At 37.3% G+C, this 21,012-nt stretch overlaps 1 protein-coding gene across 1 annotated transcript in view; it reads left to right on the top strand.

The window, feature by feature from the left end:
* Positions 1-5,055: 5,055 nt before the first annotated feature.
* Positions 5,056-21,012, top strand: part of LOC149191247 (small ribosomal subunit protein bS16m/bS16c-like) — a 77,309-nt gene continuing 61,352 nt past the window's right edge. The window contains exons 1-2 of the mRNA XM_089404142.1: positions 5,056-5,371; positions 5,488-5,533. Coding sequence (XP_089260268.1) covers positions 5,236-5,371; positions 5,488-5,533 — 182 coding nt within the window. The 5' untranslated portion in view covers positions 5,056-5,235. The remainder of the gene's footprint in view (positions 5,372-5,487; positions 5,534-21,012) is intronic.

The following is a 21,012-nucleotide window of genomic DNA, read 5'->3' as shown; positions in this document are numbered from 1 at the left end:
CTTGATGAGTGATCACAATGGACTAAAGTATCTATTTGACCAACCCAATCTGAATGCTAGACAAGATGGATGGTTGGCTACTCTTAGTGAGTTTGATTTTGAGATAAGGTACATCAAGGAAATGAGAACATGGTTACAAATTCTCTTAGTAAGAGAGTGTAGGTGAATCACATTTCTGTTGTGAGCTTTTATGGGACAAATTTACATGAGTGGATCTTGCATGCAGGGCAACATGATGAGAGGTATCAGCAGCTGAAGCAGAGATTGTAGCAGTAGGTTGAAGGTGATAAGGATGAAAAGTATCACCTCACAGCAGATGGCTTGGTCAGATTTAAGAGTAGGATTTATGTGTCAAATAACAGTGAGTTGAAGAAGCTTATCTTGAGAGAGTTTCATGTCAAGCCATATTCAAGCCACCTGGGATACCAGAAGACTTTGACAACTGTTAAGAAGTTTTATTATTGGCCGAACTTGAAGAAGGAGGTGGCTAAGTTTGTTGCAAGATGCTTGGATTTTCAACAGGTGAAAGCTGAATGCAAGCATCCAGCTAGTCTATTGCTGCATATTCTGATTCCATAATGGAAATGGGAGGCCATTTCCATGGACTTCATTACAGGATTGTCGAGGACATTGAAACAACATGATTCCATCATGGTTGTGGTTAATTGTCTGAGGAAGGTAGCTCACTTTGTCGCAGTAAATTCTACTAATTCAGATAATGAGGTAGTTGAGATCCTCATTAGGGAGACAATGAGGTTGCATGGAGTTCCCGAGAAGATTGTATCAGACGGAGATGCCAAGTTCACTTCCAAGTTTTGGAAGGAGTTTTCTGCAGGCTTGGGGACAAAGTTAACCTTCAATAAAACTTGTCATCCACAGATAGATGGAAAGACAAATAGGGTTAATATGATTATTGAGGACACGTTGAGGATGTATGACGTGCATCAACAAAGGAAGTAGGAGGAGTATCTTCCACTTATGGAGTTTGATTATAATAATGGGTATCAGGAATCCTTGAAGATGAGTCCATTTGAGGCTCTCTACGGGTGGAGTTGTAATACTCCTATCAGCTGGAGTGATCTCGTGAATAGGGTGTTGATTGCACTAGATATGTTGGCTAAGATGGAGCAGGAGATAAAAGTTATTAGAAGGAATTTGAAGGTGACATAGGACAAACATAAGAGTTATGTAGATCAACATAGAGCATTCAAGGAGTTTCAAGTTGGGGAGCATGTGTATTTGCACATCAAGCCCAAGAGGAGCTCCTTGAGGATTGGGTCATGTGCCAAGTTGGCACCTCGATATTGTGGGCACTTGCATTGTTGCCAACAGTGAAAGTCCATGATGTTTTCCATATTTCATTGCTTAAAAGATATGTACATGATGTTGGTCATGTGATTGATTGGTCTGTATTGTAGGTGGAACCAGAGGGAGAGTTCCAGCCTGAGCCACAATGCATATTGCAGAGGAAACAACTCATGCTCCAGAACAGAGCAATAGAGCAAGTTAAAGTGCAATGGAAGCACTTTGGGCCCCGATGAAGCTACATGGAAGATGGCTGATCAGATGTAGGCATTATATCCTTCTTTTTTTGTTGGTTGAAGCAAATGAGTTTTTGATATGTGTGTGTGTGTGTGTATCTCTCTCTCTCTCTCTCTCTCTCTCTCTCTCTCTCTCTCTCTCTATATATATATATATATATATATATATATATATATATATATATATGCGTGCGTGTGTGTGTGTGTGTGTGTACTGTAACGAGCTGTGATACAAAGCCCTAATAAGCAGTATGTGTTTGCTGGTTGTAAGTTGAGGACGATGTTCCCCCAAGGCAGAGGGATTTTGTAACAACCCCGTGTTGATTTCCATGTAAATAAAATAAGACCAAGGTCATATGACATGTATTCCAAGTTGAATGGAGGGCAAAACATTATAGTAGATATCACTTGTGGTTAATTAATGGCTATGGAAATTTGCAAAGGCAAAGAAGCAATACATGACAATTTAATATGATAAATAAAGGAAAATAGGAAAAAAGGGAGATGAAGAGACACAAATATGCATGCAAGTGAAATTAGAGAGAAATTAGAGGAAAATGAAGAAAAAAGGAAAAATGAAAGGAAGACACTACACATAAATGATAAAAAGGCATCATAGAAATAGTTCACAACTTTTGGTTCAACTTTTGTCAGTTCTAGCTTTGATCATTCTCAAAAATAGAGCTCTAAGAGAAGAGAGAGGAGGCACTTGGACAAGAAGGCAAGCAAAGGAAAGCAAGGGAGTGCAAGGAAAAGCTTGGAATAATAGCTACAATAGGTGTACATTGCAGGGAACAAGTTGCATGTGTGATTTCATTGTTGAGATTTGAATGCATGGTACATGCATTTGGTTGCTTGGTTCATTTGTTGTCATTGGCATGGGATTTGCTTGGATTGACAGTGGTTTCAACCTTGCCTTGCCATTTCTTAGATAACCATGGTGTTGTGGGTGCCTTGTTTTGGTTTAAGTTTTGGATGGCCAGTAGAATTTGGATCCCGGTGAGGTGGTCTCGGGAAATTCCCAAGGGTCAAGGGTGGAGATGAGCTTTCTCCTAGAACCCTTGATGGATGGGTGGAGCCAGAAAAATTCCTCTGGTTATGGTGAAGAAAGTTGGAGGCATCGAAACTTGTTTGGTGTTAGCGATTTTTAGACTAGTTTAGGTGAAATCACTGTGGTTGAGGTGGTTTGGCCTCTAGAAGCCATAGTTGGCTCTATCTTGGTTTAACCCATATGATCCCACATTCATGCTTAGAATATGGCACGAGGGCGATTGGCTAAAAGAGAGATTTGGTTCAACCTAATCTATGCTCGAGTGGTACATGGAAGTCCCTGACTTGGTTGGCATTTGCATATGTTAATATGAGTTATTTTCTTATTGTGATTAATGAGCACATGTACTGGTACTTGTGTTATTTTTATGACTGATTTATCATGGATTCATTATGGTTATATGTTGGTATAGTCATGGTTAAATGATGTGCTCTTGTTATGGATCTTGTTCATGATTTATTAAGTTCATGAATGGTTATATGAATGCATGGGCTAACAAGTGTTGTTGTAGCTAGTTTGAGACGTCATTGAGCCTTCTTGATGATTCTTGATGAAGTTAAGGAGACTTGAACATATATGCATTCATGACCTGTAGATTATCATGTTTACCATATGGTTGACAAAGTGTTTATCATATGTTTGGCTTATTTGGGCAAGTTCTAGCCTTAACATTCATCATATTGACTTGTCATTGCCCTAGAATTGATTATGGAAAGTTATGGGTTGTTATGGGTAGTGGCTTGTAGGCTAGCCCTGAAAATGTGGCATTGATTTTGTAGCTGCATGCATGGAACTAGGAAATTTTGATTGTAATCGTACGGAGGGAGGCCCGTGGGTGCAACTGGAGCCTTCCATCCACACTCACAACGACTTATGTGTGCGACTGAGTTGCGAGCTTAGTTAAAAAGAAGTTCCAGCTCAGGGTCTGAGCACTGGGGGTTGTGGTCTGACACCTAGGTGATCTGATGCCCCTGAGAGGTTTCAGTAAGTTTCTGGTTGGTAGACACCACTTCGATAATTGGAACTTGGATGTTGGGTCATGTGATAGTAACTCTCAGCTCATGTTTACCCGGAGAGCTTGTAAAAGCAGGTAAATGTGGGCTGTGGTGGTTACATATACAACTCGAATCAATTACACACACACATAATTGATTCGAGTTGTATATATATATATATATCTTCTAAGCCTGATATGATCTATCATACCTTAAGAATGTAAGATTTTACTTAGGTCTATCATACCTTAAGAAGGTAAGATATGATATGAAGAAGGTATGATATGGTCTATCATACCTTAAGAAGATAAGGTATTACTCAAGATTCTTTAGCATTTTATTTCTTTGCTAAAAAACATAAGAGAAGTGTTTCAAGATCACCATAATTTTGCTAACTTAAAAGGTCAAGAGGGATAGTAGCGTGACAAATATTTTGAAAAATAGATTGAATATCAGTATAAGATGGACAATCTAAGAGAAAATGATTTTTATTAACCTTTTAGTGCCGCAAAGGTGACACATTTTTTCATTCGACTGTATTTTGGGAATTGACCAATGCCTAGTTTCATTACGAAGCTCATAAGAATTTGTTCTTATTTTAGCAATGCTCATTTTCCTCTTAATATTAGTCAAGGCAAGGAGATATTTTTGATTTTCATATTTGAAGTCGATCACCTCCTTATAATATCATAATTTTTTTTTTCCTACTCTTTACTACCCCATCATTGATGGTCACCTCCTTATAATATCATAATTGTTTTTCCCTACTCTTTATTACCCCATCATTTTTTTTTTTTTTAAATTTTAAAATAGTCATATTTTAACTTTATCCTTATTTTATAAAATCACTTATTTTTTTACCATCTAATAATCTAGCTAAGACGGTATCTCGAACTAAACCAAAAATAAATAAATTGGTTTAATATAATATATGTGAACTAAAATTAATTAAAATCAATTTCAATAAGGAGTTTTTTATCCTCCAATAATTTAGTGAATACTGTATCTCTTCCTAAACAAAAAAAGTGTTTTAATATTAATATATGTGACTTGAAATTAATATATACAGCTTGAATGGGCCTAATGGTTAAGAGCATGTGTTTCCTCCTGAGAGATCACATGTTCAAAACCAGAGGGGGTAGAGTATGTATGCCTTAGCAATCAAATCGTTGCACAGAGGTGAGTCCCTTGTCCTACAAAACAAGGGGGTCTTATACACCAATTTAGCACCGAGGTGGGTCCCTTGTCCCACAAAACAAGGGGGTCCCATACACCAATTTAGTGCGGAGATGGGTCCCTCGTCCCACAAAACAAGGAGGTCTCATTACACCAATTTAGTATCCCACAAAACAAAGGGGTCTCATACACCCATTTAACCGGGAAGTGGATCCCTTGTCCCACAAAACAAAGAGATCTCATTACACCAATTTAAAATATTCCAATGAACTGAAATTAATTAAAATCTCTCACCCACAACCCAAAATGCACCGAATATAAATCTCCTCTCTTACTCCTTTCACAGTTTTCACTGATACACCGCAACCTAAGGATACTCAATCCCATAATCCCTTCGGTGCCATTTTGATCGATGATACTTGAATTTCGAAGGCGAGCTAAAACATTAATTTAGACTGACGAAGTTTCAGACATGGGTGTCGTTCGTTTGCGGTTGGCTCGATTTGGATGCAGCAATCGACCATTTTACCGGATAGTTGCCGCCGACAGCAGGGCACCCCGCGATGGAAAACATTTGGAAGTTTTGGGGTATTACAATCCCTTGCCAGGTAGCTACCGCCATGTTTGCCTCTTGTTTTTTCTCACACAAAATACAATTTCAATATTTGGTCTCTTGAATTGGGATGGATGCTTAAAGCCTCTGTTGTTCCCGAGTTCTCAACAGTAAAGGATGGAGGGAAGCGCATGGGTCTCAATTTTGACAGAGCCAAGTAAGTTTGTTCTCGCGGATTTCTATGCTTCTGGAATAGTTTAAATAAATTCCCAAATATATACTGAAAATGCACCCTGTTATCAGACCAGCAGATGGAAGGGATGTGAATTATAGAATACATTGTTTAGGGACCATAGAGGTGATAACAATGGAAGTTAGGAAAGGACTGTCTGAGTGAAAATACCTACATGTTGTCCATTCCAAGAACCAACGCTTTCAGCATTCAAAATTCAATGGTCAAAAGTTGTATCTAAATGTAACTGCCCACAGACACACAGTAACCATCTCCCATGTTATATTGATTCGAGCAGTCCTGTAACGTTTTCTTTTGTAAATCGGCACCATGATCCAATGTCTCTTCCATTCTTTATCATAGCACTAATATTCCTAGGGCATATGATTTATACCGTTTTAAGCATCTTACTTCTAGTAAGCTTAGTGACCATATGATTAAGATGTTTTGATTTTAAAGTCTATGGATTTGTAGGGTGAGATGCTGTACATGCAAAAAGTTATGCTAGAAACCTCCATTTTTTTTTTGCTTTCTCTGATTTTATCGTTTTAAATATTCTTCAATATTCTATTAATAAGATATTATGGCACAAAGCCCGGAGGGTTAGTTCAATGGGTCGAGTTTTTCCTTTGCTATTGAGAGGTCATGGGTTCAATTCTCTCGACACTCTCGGGGTCAGGCTCCATGGTTGAGATAGTAAGAAGTGTTCCCTTTGGGTGGATCTGCCTGGTACAAATATTCCGTGGATGTAGTGGTCACCAATCTCCGGGATCTGTGAACCACTTAGGGGAAAAGAAGAAGCTATTATAGTACAAAGCAAATTACAAAAAAGTCGATAAAGGAACACCAACACCACCTAGAACGAGCAACATCTCAGGATTCAATAAACATTAAACTAGTGTATTTCAGTCCCATCAAACCCTGAACAAATTGCCATGGAGTCCAAGAAACCATTATGACTGTAATTAATCGGAAGGATACTAAACCAAAAATAGAGTCATAATACTAAACAAATCTGCAGATCTATATTACTTTGCCACCTTGAGGAGGTAACCTCCCAATACAATAGTCAGCATGTCTCCAATTACATACAACAATGTTTATACAGATTGAGGTAGGCAGTGGTAGCTACCACACACATTCCCTCGTGATGACATATGGAGAGGAAAAATGTTATTACCAATAATAGTTTAAGTAGAAGAGCGATGGTGTTAATAAAAGATAACTGAAACAGAATAAAGTAGGTGAGGGGTACAAGATACAACAATTTTATTATTGTCCAATGAATGACAAAGATAAGTAGGTCAATGGGACTTAATAAGTACATCCAGTGTAAGAGCACAATGAGAGTGCAAAAGCAGCTCCTATTGCTGCTCTATTAAAAGCAAAAAAGAGTTAAGTATCTAGATAAAAGAGGTATATAATAAGTGTAGAAACAAAACCATGATGGCTATAGAGAAAGGATGTGAACACATTCTAGAACTAGCAGCCAAGGCCGAACAAAGGAGAGAGAATAAGGCTTCTCAATTGAGTCATCAATCACCCTGGAGGGGCCAATGTCTTTTTTGATAATGTTGTTTGGAGAGATCTTGGGGTTGTAAGGGCTTGGACGTGTAATCTTGGGAGGAGTCCTAGACTGAGGAGGTCCATCATTCCGAACATCCAATGTTGGGGTTAAGAATTTCCAAATAGAAGATTGGTTGCTTGACTAGACTTGGAGAGTAGTACTCTTAGTTGTGAAAGTTTGGCATTGGGTCCTCTTAGGTGACAACAACAAGGAAAGGCAGCTTAAAGATCATCCAATTGAAGGAGAATACATAAGGACCAAGCATCTAGGAGAACTAAGAAGCATCAAGGAGGACTATCCATCTTATCACAAGGATCATATCATCTACAAGGAACAACACTTTGAAAAAGAAGACCTCAAAGACCCTACCTCCATCCAAAGAAGGATTCTACACTTGAAGCATTCAAAGAAGGATTCTACACTTGAAGCATTTAAAGAAGGATTCTACATAAGAAGTTGCTAAAAGATAAGTTAGAACAATTTAATCAAGAAGAAGTATCGAAGTCTCCAGTCGTAATAGTCCAAGTTGAAGATAAGGGAACGAATACCGATCTAATCAATATCACAACTGAAGAAGAGGATAAACCAAATGAAGTAAAAATGTACTCAAAAGTTGCAGTTCAAACATTAGAGGTTTCAAGTGAAGATTCTATAATGAACTCAACTACATTAGTACCCAAAGTAAATAAGGAAATTACCAGTGTTGCGGAAATCGCGATATTATCGGCAAATTGCGATTTTTTGAGTTTGGCGATATTATCGGCAAATTGCGATTTTTTGAGTTTGGTGATATTATCCCCTGATTTTTACGCCCTTTTTTTTTTAATCTCGAAAAATCGCGATTTTTTGGGAAAAAATCTTTTGGACAAATATTTTTTTTATTTTTTATTTTTTTCTCCGAATTTTTTATGAGGAGGAGGAGCAACAAGAGGAGGAGGTGACACAACCTACCCAGGCTACCCCTGTCACCAGTAGAGGACGTGGTCTACCTCTTGTAGCTCCTAGTTCTTCAGCTTCTAGAGCACAACAAAGTCCACTGCCAACTCCACCGACATCTATATCTAGAGGGAAAGGGAAAGCTATTGCATTTTCTCGCAAGAGGGGTAGAGGAAATCAGTGGTATTAGACTTTAGTTATTTGGTTCATTTCATTGTATATGACATTATGACTCATGATATGAGATACATTATTATATTTTTTGTTGATATTTTGAGGCTGAGTTGGGACTCAGGAGTCAGGACTTATTGTTCAGGACATGATTCACTGTTATGTGTGATGTAGCACTAGAAATGATATTACACATCTTATATATTAGTTCTTTTATCATATTTATGTGTCAATGTATTTATTTTATGTTGTAGATGCTTTAGATATTAAAAAAATTGGAAAAAAATGAATATTTTGTATTTTACAATTTTTTTCCCGATTTTCCCGTTTTTTCCCCTTGCCAATAATATCTCGATAACGATAATTGCAACATTGGAAATTACCATACATTTGATAAGGGAAAGTCAAACCAAAAGAACTCCTTATCAACATCCGAATCACAACAGTAGACAACTCAATCAATCTATGTTTCCGTATCACTCAAAACATAAACAACAAACTTATGTTTCAAAGAATACTGATGTGTGCAAAATTCAGTCTTGTGATAACAATTCATCACAAGTTTCTAGTAAGCGGAAGGTTCCACAGAAGATTAATTTAGGATGGTCAGCTCCTTTCTCCGTGAGACAATTTTACATATCAGTCCAAGGAACATATCAACTTGTATCAATGAAGATGGCAGTTCCGAGATGAGAAGACATTCGAAACAGAAAAATAGATCAAGCCTTTTCATCAACAAGCTTTGAGGACAAAGCTTTTTGAGGAGGAAGGCAATGTTATGAATAAAATATAGATATAAATAATGTAAATATAAATAATAACACATCATAAATAATGATTAATTAGTAATTAGTTAATGAAGAGGTATGCCCCTAAAGGACATGACCATTCATAAAGGGACATTTGCATAGGGTGTATAAGCAGGCCCTCACTCTCATTTGTAATGTCATTCTCATTCATACATTTTAATATATATTCTTGTATCTTCAATGGAGATCTTCATATTCCAAGTCTTCTGGAATATTTAACTTGTGAGTATACAAAGTTTGTTCGTAACAAAAGACCTAGAAGCATGAAGAACATGCTTATCAAAAAAATAATAATATATTTTTTTTCTTTTACTTTTTACATAATGGTACAAATTATGAAGACTGAAACTAGTTACATTGTCCAATAGGGGGAGGGGGGATTCGAAACAAATACCACTAGTTTTGGCAGGCAAGAAGTGGCAACAGTGTATTACCTCCCCTCTCCTCCCCAAATGGCATTCAAAACCACTGGGGGACCCCCCAAAAACCATTGGATGAGAAATCTTCACATGAGACCTTTGATTGATCTTTGCATGTTGTTGTGGTGTTTCTGTTATTTATCGTTGGGTAGACTAGACAGAATCCTAGACTTGACTCTGTAAAATCTGCTAAACATTTTCCCAACTGTCCTAATTTGCTAATTTTTCTATCTTTGGTTTGCTTACATGACGATAAGGGGCAAGGCCTTGTTCCATTCTTTTTTAGTAATGACAAGAAGAGGATCATAAGTCCATGGTTCTCCTTGACATTAAAGGGTCCAGCTTCTTTCTTCAGTTTGGATGTGACCTGCTGCTTCTTGGAGGCAAAATGAACATAATCTGACTCTAATCTTTGCCTAATATATTCCAAGGAAAAGAATCTTATTGTCAAGAATACAGGTCATAGATATGGCCAAGAGTTGAAAGTTGTAACCATAAATTCTGATTTATGTATTGTTTTTGAACAAATACGAATCTCCCCCCCAGGACCTAACTGAAGTAATCTTCAGAACTTAGGAAATACCCTTGGGGGCAATTCCTCATTCTGTCAGTGCTCTCCAGGGTAGCAACCTCCCTAGATTTCTCTACCAATGCATTATGGAACAGAACCACTTCATTCTTCAACTGAGTCTTCAATCCTTCATTCTCTATCTGCAACAGAGCCAGAGAAGACTGCAATGTAATAACTTCGCTCGTATAAGGCCAACCAACTAATGCAGAATAACCGATACAGATACACTGCTAGACCAACCTTATTGGGCATATCACCACTTGCCGCCTTTTTTCGTTACATAGATTTACCTTACTCTCCAGTCTCGATAGGCTACGTTTGAACTCTCTATCATCCGGAGACGCCAACCACCTTCTCTCTAGCGAATTCCCCATAGTCATCCATGAGGAATTGCCCCCAAGGGTATTTCCTGAGTTCAAAAGATTACTTCAGTTAAGTTCTGATACCAGAGTGGGAGATTGGTATTTTTTCGAAAACAATACATAAATCAGAATCTATGGTTTCAACTTTCGACTCTTGGCCATATCTATGACCCATATTCTTGACAATGAGATTATTTGCCTTGGAATATATTAGGCAAAGATTAGAGTCAGATTATGTTCATTTTGCCTCCAAGAAGCAGCAGGTCACATCCAAACTGAAGAAAGAAGTTGGACCCTTTATTGTCGATGCCATGTCAGCATTGCGGGTAGTTGAAAAAATGCTTAAGGAGATGGGATTTCATCAGGGAGAACCATGGACTTATGATCCTCTTCTTGTCATTACTAAAAAAGAATGGAACAAGGCCCTGCCCCTTACCGTCATGTAAGCAAACCAAAGATAGAAAAATTGGCAAATTAGGACAGTTGGGAAAATGTTTAGCAGATTTTACAGAGTCAAGTCTAGGATTCTATCTAGTCTACCCAGCGATCAATAATAGAAACACCACAACAACATGAATAGATCAATCAAAGGTCTCATGTGGAGATTTCTCAAATAGTTTTAGATATGGAAGAAGAAGAAGAATCTAGTAAAAACTAAAGGACCAAGGAACAAGCAGATGAAGGAGACAAGTCAATACAAAGTTCAGAAGAAGCATCACCAAGTGATCTTGTTTTTCTCCGCAGAATTTGTTTCATCAGCGTGTATAGGAAGTTCAAGTATTTCAGGAGGTAGAGATGCTACAACAACAATTGATCAGGCAAAGCAAAAGACTATATTCTCCCCTATACTTAGAGATGAAGAGTGAAAGTACTAAAATCAAGAAATAAATGTACTCACAAATGTGGGAACAAGGGTCTTCATAGACCATACTCCCATCAGCTTTAGATTTTGAGAAAGGGTAATTGAATATGGCTATATTGGAGCCTAAATCTTTGACTGTCAAAACAACAGATGATTACAAGGCAACAAAACTTAGATTTGACTTAGACAAGATAAATCTAGTTGAGAAGATGGACTTACATAGGCAAACTGGAGAGATGGTGTTCAGGGATATAATGTAGACCTCTATAAGCAAAAATAAAGTACAAACTATGGTCTAAAATTGACAAATAGCTGAGAAAAGAGAACTTGGCAAATAGAACTAAACAGATGAGAATTGATGAAGTTGAGCAATGGATAATTGATTTTGGAGCCAACCACAAAGATGTCAAGTCAGTACAGGTTTGGTTAAAACTAAAGACAATGAAATATTGGCATTGAAAAAGAAAATGAAGATTCCAAATATAGGTCATGTTCAAACTCTAGAATTGTAGGCACTTCAACAAGAAAAAGACCAATTATTACAACAAATTATTCAAATGAATAAACAAATTGAAATATATGAGCAGCAAATGTAAATCTTAAAAAGAAAAGAAGCAAAGCAAGTTCATTAAAGGCCTTCATCTTCCCAATCTACTGTGCTAGTTGACCCATATGAAGAATTGGCCAAAACATTGGCAGATTTGAATTTTAAATAGCTTGAAGTTGAAAGTTTGAAAAGAACTATTACTATAAAGAACAACCAATTAGATATTTTGAAGGAGTATATGGTGGTGCAGGATGGTATCATCACCGAATACTAAAAAATCAAGGCCAAGCTACAGGGAGAATTGGAATAGACGCAGGGCAAGTTAGTTGGTAAGTCTTATTTAATTGGAGCTAAGTACATTCTTTGGGCTCACATTATAGCTGAGATCACAGAGCTTTGGAATTCATTCGGATTGATTGAAGATGAATCTGCATTAGCATATTGGACACAACAGCCAATTCAACAAATATTGGAAGAATTACGAAATAAACCCCAAATGGCAAATAAAAAATAAAGTTCCTGTATTCTAAATCCTGCGATGAGTTGAAAGCTCTCTAGGAGTCACTGATAGAACTTCAATGATCATGGAGACCAATAAAGTTCTAACAAAAAAGAATTTAGTTCAGGAAGCTCAAAGCAAGTGCAATATGGTTGGGAGAAATGTTGAAGTGTTTGTAGCCAAGTTTAATAATTTGTTAGTGTTGGAAATACTAAGAGGGGGGTGAATCAATATTTCTTAGCAATTAACACTTTTTAATCTTTTTCAGAGCATTAGTTGATCTTCAATTATTATTATTGTTCTTCTTTAGATAATCATAAACAATAATCAACAGTAGACAATACTAGACAACAATGCAGAAAGATAAAATAGTGGACACAGATATTTTTAGGTGGAAAAATCCCTCTGGGTCAAAAACCACCAAATGCTTCTTAGTAATTGTCTTTTTATCTCCTTTTAAAAGAATATAATGACATCAAGATTTTAGCTACAACTGAGGGAGGCGTCAACCCCCTAATTTACAGGCTACAACTTGTAGGATGCTACTACACCCTAATACCTGTTGCAACTGGAGGGACGCCCCAACGCCCTATAAGTCAAGCCGCAACCTGATGAGTGCCCCAACACTCTGTTTACCAGCTGCTGTTGGAAGGATGCTTCGCTGCCCTGTAATTTATCAGCCACAACTGAAAGGACGCTTCAACGCCCACTGCAGGTTACAACCTGCCCTAGCACCACCCTACCACCCTGAAGAGTTCTCAGGTCACAATCTGAAGGTGTCTCCAACCACCTGCCTTGCACCACCCTGAAGAGCCGATAGACCACGTTTCACAATTTTCAGACTGGATCCCCTTGTGCTCTTGAATCAAAATATAAGAATGCTGTAAAGAAGATATTGCTGCTCTGTATACTCTGTCAAATCCTGCTGCTCTGTATACTTTGTCAAATCTTGCTGGACAAAAACTGTTCAACTGATCATTACCAAATCAACCTACATCACTGACCACTTCTCATCACTAACCACGTCATAGCACTACTCAACTTACAACTGCATATACTGTCACTGCACTGCACTGCTCAGGAATGAATATGCGTTCAATGGTTCATAAAACAATAATCCAAATCACTGTGCTAAACTGTTAATGCTGCTGCAAGTGTCGGGCACAAATATCTGATGACGACACAATCCAAGATGCCTCAGGTCATCCCTATGACCTGCTTGCAATGCTCTCAAACACTGCCTGAGTAGGGCTACCAGCATATGTCTTATCACTGCTGCTGCTGATCACAAGTCATACACTGCTGTCCATGTCTCATGTCAATAAGCTGTACGAAAAAGTTATTATCACGTCAAGAATCATGTCAATGTATGTTAAGTCATTGTGTCAGGTCACTAAATATGTCAAGTCACTAACAGGTATATAAGTCAACTAAGATTACTATAATGTATAGGTCAGGTCTTATAGGTCAAGGTTGTATGTTACATGTCATAGATAGCCAATTCCACTAACTGCTAAGAGTCTCATTAACAATATCACTGTCAAGTCTCTATGCCAATATATCGAGGTCACTGTTATATCTTTTACTGCTTGTCAAGTCAAGGATCAAACCCCAATATTCATTGTCTTATTGACATGCCAAATGTTACAGTGGTTGACTTTTGCCAATTAATCACAACCCAATGTTACAGATTCACTGTGAAGTCTTTATACTACTGTTATCAACTTAAGCATCTCATTAAATCACACAAGAGTCACTGTTTCACTATTAGATTCTCAATCACATGTCAAGATGAGTGTACAGGATTTTTAAACTACTGTCAAGGTTACATAAGATAAGTGTTATGTAACAATGTTACTATACTAAATGTCATTTGTCAATATCATATCGTATTCAAGTCATATGTCCAGACTATATATCAAGTTGCTGTTAATATACCATAGTCACATCACATGTGACTATCACCAAGTCAAAACAACATTGTCAACATGCTTGACTGCTGTAGATGATCAAATTGCTAGTAAAGTTACTGCTTTTATGCTTTTGTCACATTACTTGTTAATTTTGTATGGCAACACTATCTCAAGTCACTGGATTATCTGTATCACTGCAATACAAATGATCTTTAAGACAACTGTACTGAACAGTCTCACTGAGCACTGAATGTTTCAATGTTTTCTTGACAAGTTGACTCACAATGAGGTATACAAATTCAATGTTAAAGTGCTATTGTTTCAAGCTGAATCAAGAACCTTGTGCATAAATAGGTTATCTAGTTTCCAGGTTAGTATAGAGGGATATTCTACAAGATGGAGACTCCTATCAGTCCTACAAGGAGTTTGTCAAAATATTTTCCAACATGCTGCAATATTGTCCTGGCACAGGAGGTTTGCAATGTTTTAGTTCTACTAGTTACAAAGTCTGCTATCTTAATCAAGTGAATTCAATGATTGGCTTAGTGCATTTGATCCTACCAAGATTATGAAGTCAATGGTTGGCTTAGTGCATTTTGATCCTTGCAGTTGCTCACTAATACACTGAGATTACCACCACTGTTTATGGTGAGAATAAACGTCATATTGACAATGGTATAATTGATAGAAGTGTCTTTATTCACATGTCACAAAAAGAAACACAATAAGAAACCTTCGCTGCCCAAGAGAGGTTTGTTATGGTCCTGAAATAGGTCTTGTAGAAGTGATGCCCAAGAAGGGCCGAGGAAGAGTTGCTAAGTGAACTCCCAAACCAGAGATAAGCTCTTAAGACTTTGAGCTAATTGGAATAGTATTTACCCAAGATGAATCTCAACCAAATAATAAAAAGATATTGGAATATCTATATGAATCCCTTGAGCAAAAATAAAAAACACAATGGAAACCCTACCTTCTGCAATGTTCGCTTGTTCTGTTCAGGTATTTAGTGCCCTAAGTGAGGGCCGAAGTGCTTTAATGGAAGGCCTGAACCTAGAATGTGAATCTTCCCAACGAATCACCCAAAAGACCTAAAATAAAGCCAAACAAAGTCCACTTGTTGACTTACCTCAGGTGATCGAACAGTTTTGTGAAGGAAAATAAGTCCTGGAGATCCTTCGCTGTTCCTTGCCTCAGAGAGCCGAATATTTGAGAGAGAATTTCATAGAATGGATGAGTTAAGAATGTTATAGCATGATGGTTAGATTAGGTCTTATTTTATAGTGTTAGGTTAGGCTAATTAGGGGTTATTTGAAGATAGACGTTGGAGTAGATTAGGGAGTTAAACACCTTTCCTTTTTTTTTGTATCCCAAAGGAACCCAACAGCTTGATTGACACGTAACTACTAGTAAACTTTTGGTGGTCTATAGCTTGTCCTCCTCTCCGTAAACCAGGTCACAAATAGGGGGATTTGAACTTTGGATCTCTCAGTTTTCACAGATTTCACATTACTTCGATTACCAATAGAGCTGCGCCCCTCGGGGGTACCTTTCCTTTTATTTTAATAATTGTTATCTTATTTAATAAAATTACTAATTAGTTACCTTTATCCCTAGGTTAACTTAATTGAGGAGTTTTAGTCTTGGGAGTTATGATGAATGCTTCATATGGGTACACTCGTGATGATGCCTACAAGGAACCCTTATGCCTAGTTTTTGGATGCCCACAACCAATGAAATTATGCCATGTCACCACCCCTTGGGGTTTTAGCCCATAAATTGGGGTCACCAACTTCAAAAGTGAATATCTCTCAAACCAGGAGGCCTCTCAAGGCATACCACATACCACTAGAAACATATTTCCGAGGAGAATCCAATGATGTGGATCTCCAAGTCAAACTCAATATTTTGACCCTTCAAAACCCTTGCAATGTCGGGATACACTCGTTTAGTCCAGGGAACCCAAACCTTAGGACTTGGGGTTTTCAACCATCCATTAGTGTAGCTGCCAACTTGATGTAATCCGACAACTACTAAGAAGCGTTGATTAACCATTTGACATCAATGATTGGTGTTTTTAGTCAAAGTCAAATCCAGTCAACTCCATGGGCTGACATCAATGATCATTGACAACACCATCCAACAGTTAGAAATGTGTTTGCCTACTTGTTGGGGCAAGAAGGGAAATTCAATCTCTTTAGAAACTTACAAAGAGATTTTGCTAAAGAGAAAAGATAAAGTTGATAATTTATAGACATGATAGAAACATTAAGAGGTCAAACCATAGTGGATAAGTTGATTGATGACTTTTACCTATCGTGGCAAATTAAAAATTTGTTATCAACTATTCCAATCTATGACAAATATACTGAGCTAGATATTGGATATAAGAAAATGGTCACATATAATTATCCAACGGATAATGCTTGGAGGATGCTCACACAATTTGCACAGGGAGGATTCAACAAAACAACTTTTCCAACAGAAGCATACAGAAGGCAACACCTGACAGTGGTTTTTTCCGCTCTTATCTTTTGAATAATCAGAGTCTGTTTTTGAATTCTGGTCTAGAATGTTGCTGAAGGCAAATAGTGTGGTTATGTTTCATATTGTATAAAAAGAAAGAGGAACTCAATATCAGGGGATCGAGAATTTTGTACTCAGCCATAATTTGTAGTTAGGATAAATATTAAATATTATTTTCCTCAGTCTGTAAGATTCAGTCTTTCTTATTATAATGGTCTGTAAAAGCTTTGTTCATGTATTTTCTTGGTTTATCATAAACTTATTCCTCATATGTATTTGGTTTCCAGTTATGAATAAATTTTGAGTCTGATAATTGGGTGCTACTTCCTTGGTCATTTCTGTCTTTGTGATAAGATGAGAAAGTGAGAATTCATGAAGATACAATCTGTATTAATTATGATCTCCTTCTTTCATTGAATCATTCAGGTGAAATTGATATTGCTTATGAAATGCATTGTGTTATTGCTAAATTCAATTGTTTAGCACATATTCCTATCTAATAGAAGTTTAAGCGTCATTAAAATTACATTTACCATTTGTTTATGTTTCCTCACATTTTTCATAACCTACATATTATCTCAAAAGTTATCTATTACATTTGAGAGACTGCTTGTAGATTGCATTTATAGTCAATTTGTTCAAAAGTTTTAGGTGTTTGGTACAAAAGATCAAATAAATTTTAGATTTGAGATTAATGGATGCCGTGGCATAGTTCTGTAGCCAGTAACATCTCAAGGAACTACAATGTGAATAGTGAAATGTTTTTCAGTTGGCTTTGTTATTCCTGTTTGGAGATCAATTGTAATCTTGTTGAAAATTTGTATCTACTCATTGGAGATCAAATATTAAGTGGAGAGCTAAGCAATCTGCATGTTGGTCCAGTAGTTTCCAATGTCCATTACATTCCAATTTTGAAAATGGTATTTTGATTTCCAGCGAAATTATCTTGTAATTTTTTGTTTTCATTTAGGATTTCAAGGATCAACCTACAATGCTATACTTTTATCTCTTGAATCTCCACCATCCATGGTTCCTAAGTCCAAAAGGCAGCTTGATCAAGCATGGGAACATGCTATTTGATTTGAATTGGATGATAATAAGAAAATTGCAAAGACTATAACACAATATGAAATGGAGGGGCATAAATAGGCTGAAACACCACCATGCACGAGCCTCATGCAAAGATGTCGTTGTTTGTGATCATTGTCCATAAAAAGTCTTTGAATTGGAGTAACAATGTTTGAATCTAATTTAACAAAACAATTATTATAGTTGGAAGAATAGAGAGTAATGTTGAAGCTATCAAGTGAAAGATCCTTGTATTTATTAAACGGTTCTATGCATATGATAGGATCATAAGAAGGTTGATGAATGGAAAAATCAAATTTTTCAACCCAAGAGTTGCAGTTGCCAAATTGTCCAAAGACCTAATTCTTCAACCTCAAAACAATTGTCATAAACCCTTTTAACCTTGGTTCAACAGACATGTTTGTAACCCTCAAATGTTTTATTGTTGAAGATATTCATCACTTAAGACTTTGAATTTAAACACGAGGAGGATGCTTTCATTGAGCAACTAGATAATGACTTTAGGCCACAAGACGAAACCCCTCTACCATTAGAAAGAGAGGAATCCTTGCCTTCCTTGCCAAAATAATTGGGTCGGGTAGTCTTGACACCTTCACGTTTTATACCTACATTAAATATTTTTTTTCCCTTGTCTTATTTGATCTTGATATTACTTTGAACAATCTTGATAAGGAACAAGTTAAGTGATTGTGCTTCCACCTTGATCAATGTTATCAAAATTGGACTTGTTCCAAGGGGTTTTGGGTGGAACTAGGGTTTTAGGTTGTGTTGTAACTTGTTGCCCAAATTGTACACAGGATTGCGACAATGCTCAGGGTAGGGGCTGTCACTCTGATCCCTGTGCTCTCTATTTAAGTCGTCTCAAAACAATAGACTAAGGGGGGTAGTCCCTATGGATAAGACGATGAACAACTTGTTGGGAATCAACAAGTTAAGGAGACACAATTGAATGGCCTAACAACTTGGATGGAAATAGGAGGCAAGTATGATTATCAAGGACACTTTAATTAGATTCCTTAAGATTTTAAGTTAGAGACAAGTGCCTTAGGAGATTGATTACTTGCTCAATTAGAATTAGATTTCCAAGTTACCGGATGAACAATTGTTGTAGTATGCAAGTTCTGTCCTATATGAAATGAAAAACTTAAAACTATGTGAGATGCAAGCTCTTGGTTATTTTTGATTATATTCCTACTCTAAGTGATTCCTTTTCCTCAATTCTTTCGGAACTAGTCACATATGCAAGTTGTAGTGAGAAACCCAAAAGAAGGAGGCTATGGCCTCATTAATGATACTTCCTGTGGGGTTATAACTGTTGAGAAATTGAAGGAGGTGGCAAGTTAATTGATTTATCTTATTATGACATTATCTTGTGATGGTTTATTATTATTATTCTTTCATTCAATTTATCTTCTCATTATCATCAAGATTAATGCCAATCAACAAATAGAAGAGGACACAAGATGTAGGCATGTAACCAGGGCAAAACCCCACTCTAGGGGAAAACCCTGTCAAGAATTCTTCCTTCAATAGATTCAAAACAAAATGAGATAACCAAGACCCTCACAAGCTAGACTAGAGACTCCCTCCATCAAGTCATCCTTGTTTGATCTTCTTCAGTTTGTCATCCATGTCATTGTGTGAGCACTGAGTCCTTGTCACTGTGATTGTACCAAATTCTTATCACTGTGATAGCACTGAGACCTTCCAACTGTTGAGACACTGAAACCTTGTCACTGTGATAGCAACGAAACCATCTCACTGTGATAGCACCGAGACCTTGTCAATGAATCGAGACCTTGTTATTCTGGTAGCACCGAAACCTTATCACTGCACCTAGACCTTGTCACTGTGGTAGCACCAAAATCATCTCACTGTGATAGCACCTAGATGTTGTCGGTGCACCGAGACCTTGTCATTGTTGTAGCACCAAAATTATCTCTGCAATTTATAGTGAAGTTATATCTTCATTATATTGTGCCTTCACCGAAATTCTATGAACCCATTCTCTAGAAAAGATCCGAACTGTCTCACTGTAATAGTACCGAAAAACTTCTCTTTGAAATCCGAACTTGTCATCTTGTTATTTGAGCGAAGTCCTTATGCTTATATATATAGTTGTTTGTTTATCATAAATGAACCAACATGAGTTCATGAAGAGAAGTTTCTTTATAAGGTTAGGCTGACATGAGTTCATTGAGGGAAGCCGACTTGATGATGATTCTTTTTGAGGCCGATAGTAAGGAGACTTTGATGGAGGAGTCTTTGACCAAACAAATTTGATTTTGACAACATCCCAAAGCCTACAATGGAGGTTTGACCTATGACAATTGACTCAAGCATGAAACCCATGCTTTAACAAGTTGTTAATTTATGGTATGTTCTATGCTTAGTGCAGTTTACTTCAATTTCTTCTTATTAGCAACTGTTTAGCAATCACATAAACATAAAGTAAAGTGCAGATAGAACATTAATATATCGACATAAAACAAGCCAAGACAAAAGACACTAGATGTGGCAACTAGCCAGGGGCAAACCCCAATGTGGGGAAACCCTTTGATCAAATCCAGATTAGCAATCACATTAGCATTATAGTAAATTGCAGATAGAACATAAACATAAATTGCAGAAGACAAGCCAAGACAAAAGGACACAAGATGTGGCGCTAGCCAGGGACAAACCCCAACGTGGGGAAACCCTTGATCAATTCTTCTTATATGTCCTTCAATAGTTCAGCAGAGAGAGAGAGAGATAGTACATTTACAACAGAAGTCAACACTTTGACTTATCTAGATAAGAGCATAGATCATCTCCAAGAAGATGATACATGAGATCAGTTGAAGACATGCTGCTTCAACTGATTCTCTAAGGTGACTCCTTCACCTATCATCGTGCTACATCTCGTCATCATGCTGCACCTCACCGTGCTGCACCATGCTGCACCTCACTGTGCTACACCATGCTGCACCCATCATCACATTGTTGCATCTCATCATGCTTCACCAATAATGACTATACCATGTACTTGCTGCACCAAGCATCATTGTTGTCCCAAGTACTATTGCTGCACCTAGTTGCACCATGTACTTGCTGCACCTTGTTGTTGTTGCTATCCTATTGTGCCACTGCTGCACAATGTCATTGCTGTCCCATCATAGTTCTGTTTGAACATGCTGCTGTCCCATCAATGTCATTG

The sequence above is a fragment of the Pinus tabuliformis genome, chromosome 2_2 (genome assembly GCF_031772625.1).
Source record: "Pinus tabuliformis cultivar Carrire ecotype Pingquan chromosome 2_2, CPIR1, whole genome shotgun sequence".
Lineage (NCBI taxonomy): Eukaryota > Viridiplantae > Streptophyta > Pinopsida > Pinales > Pinaceae > Pinus > Pinus tabuliformis.
Note: the sequence above shows the minus strand (reverse complement) of the source record. Positions and strands in the feature narration are given on the sequence as shown.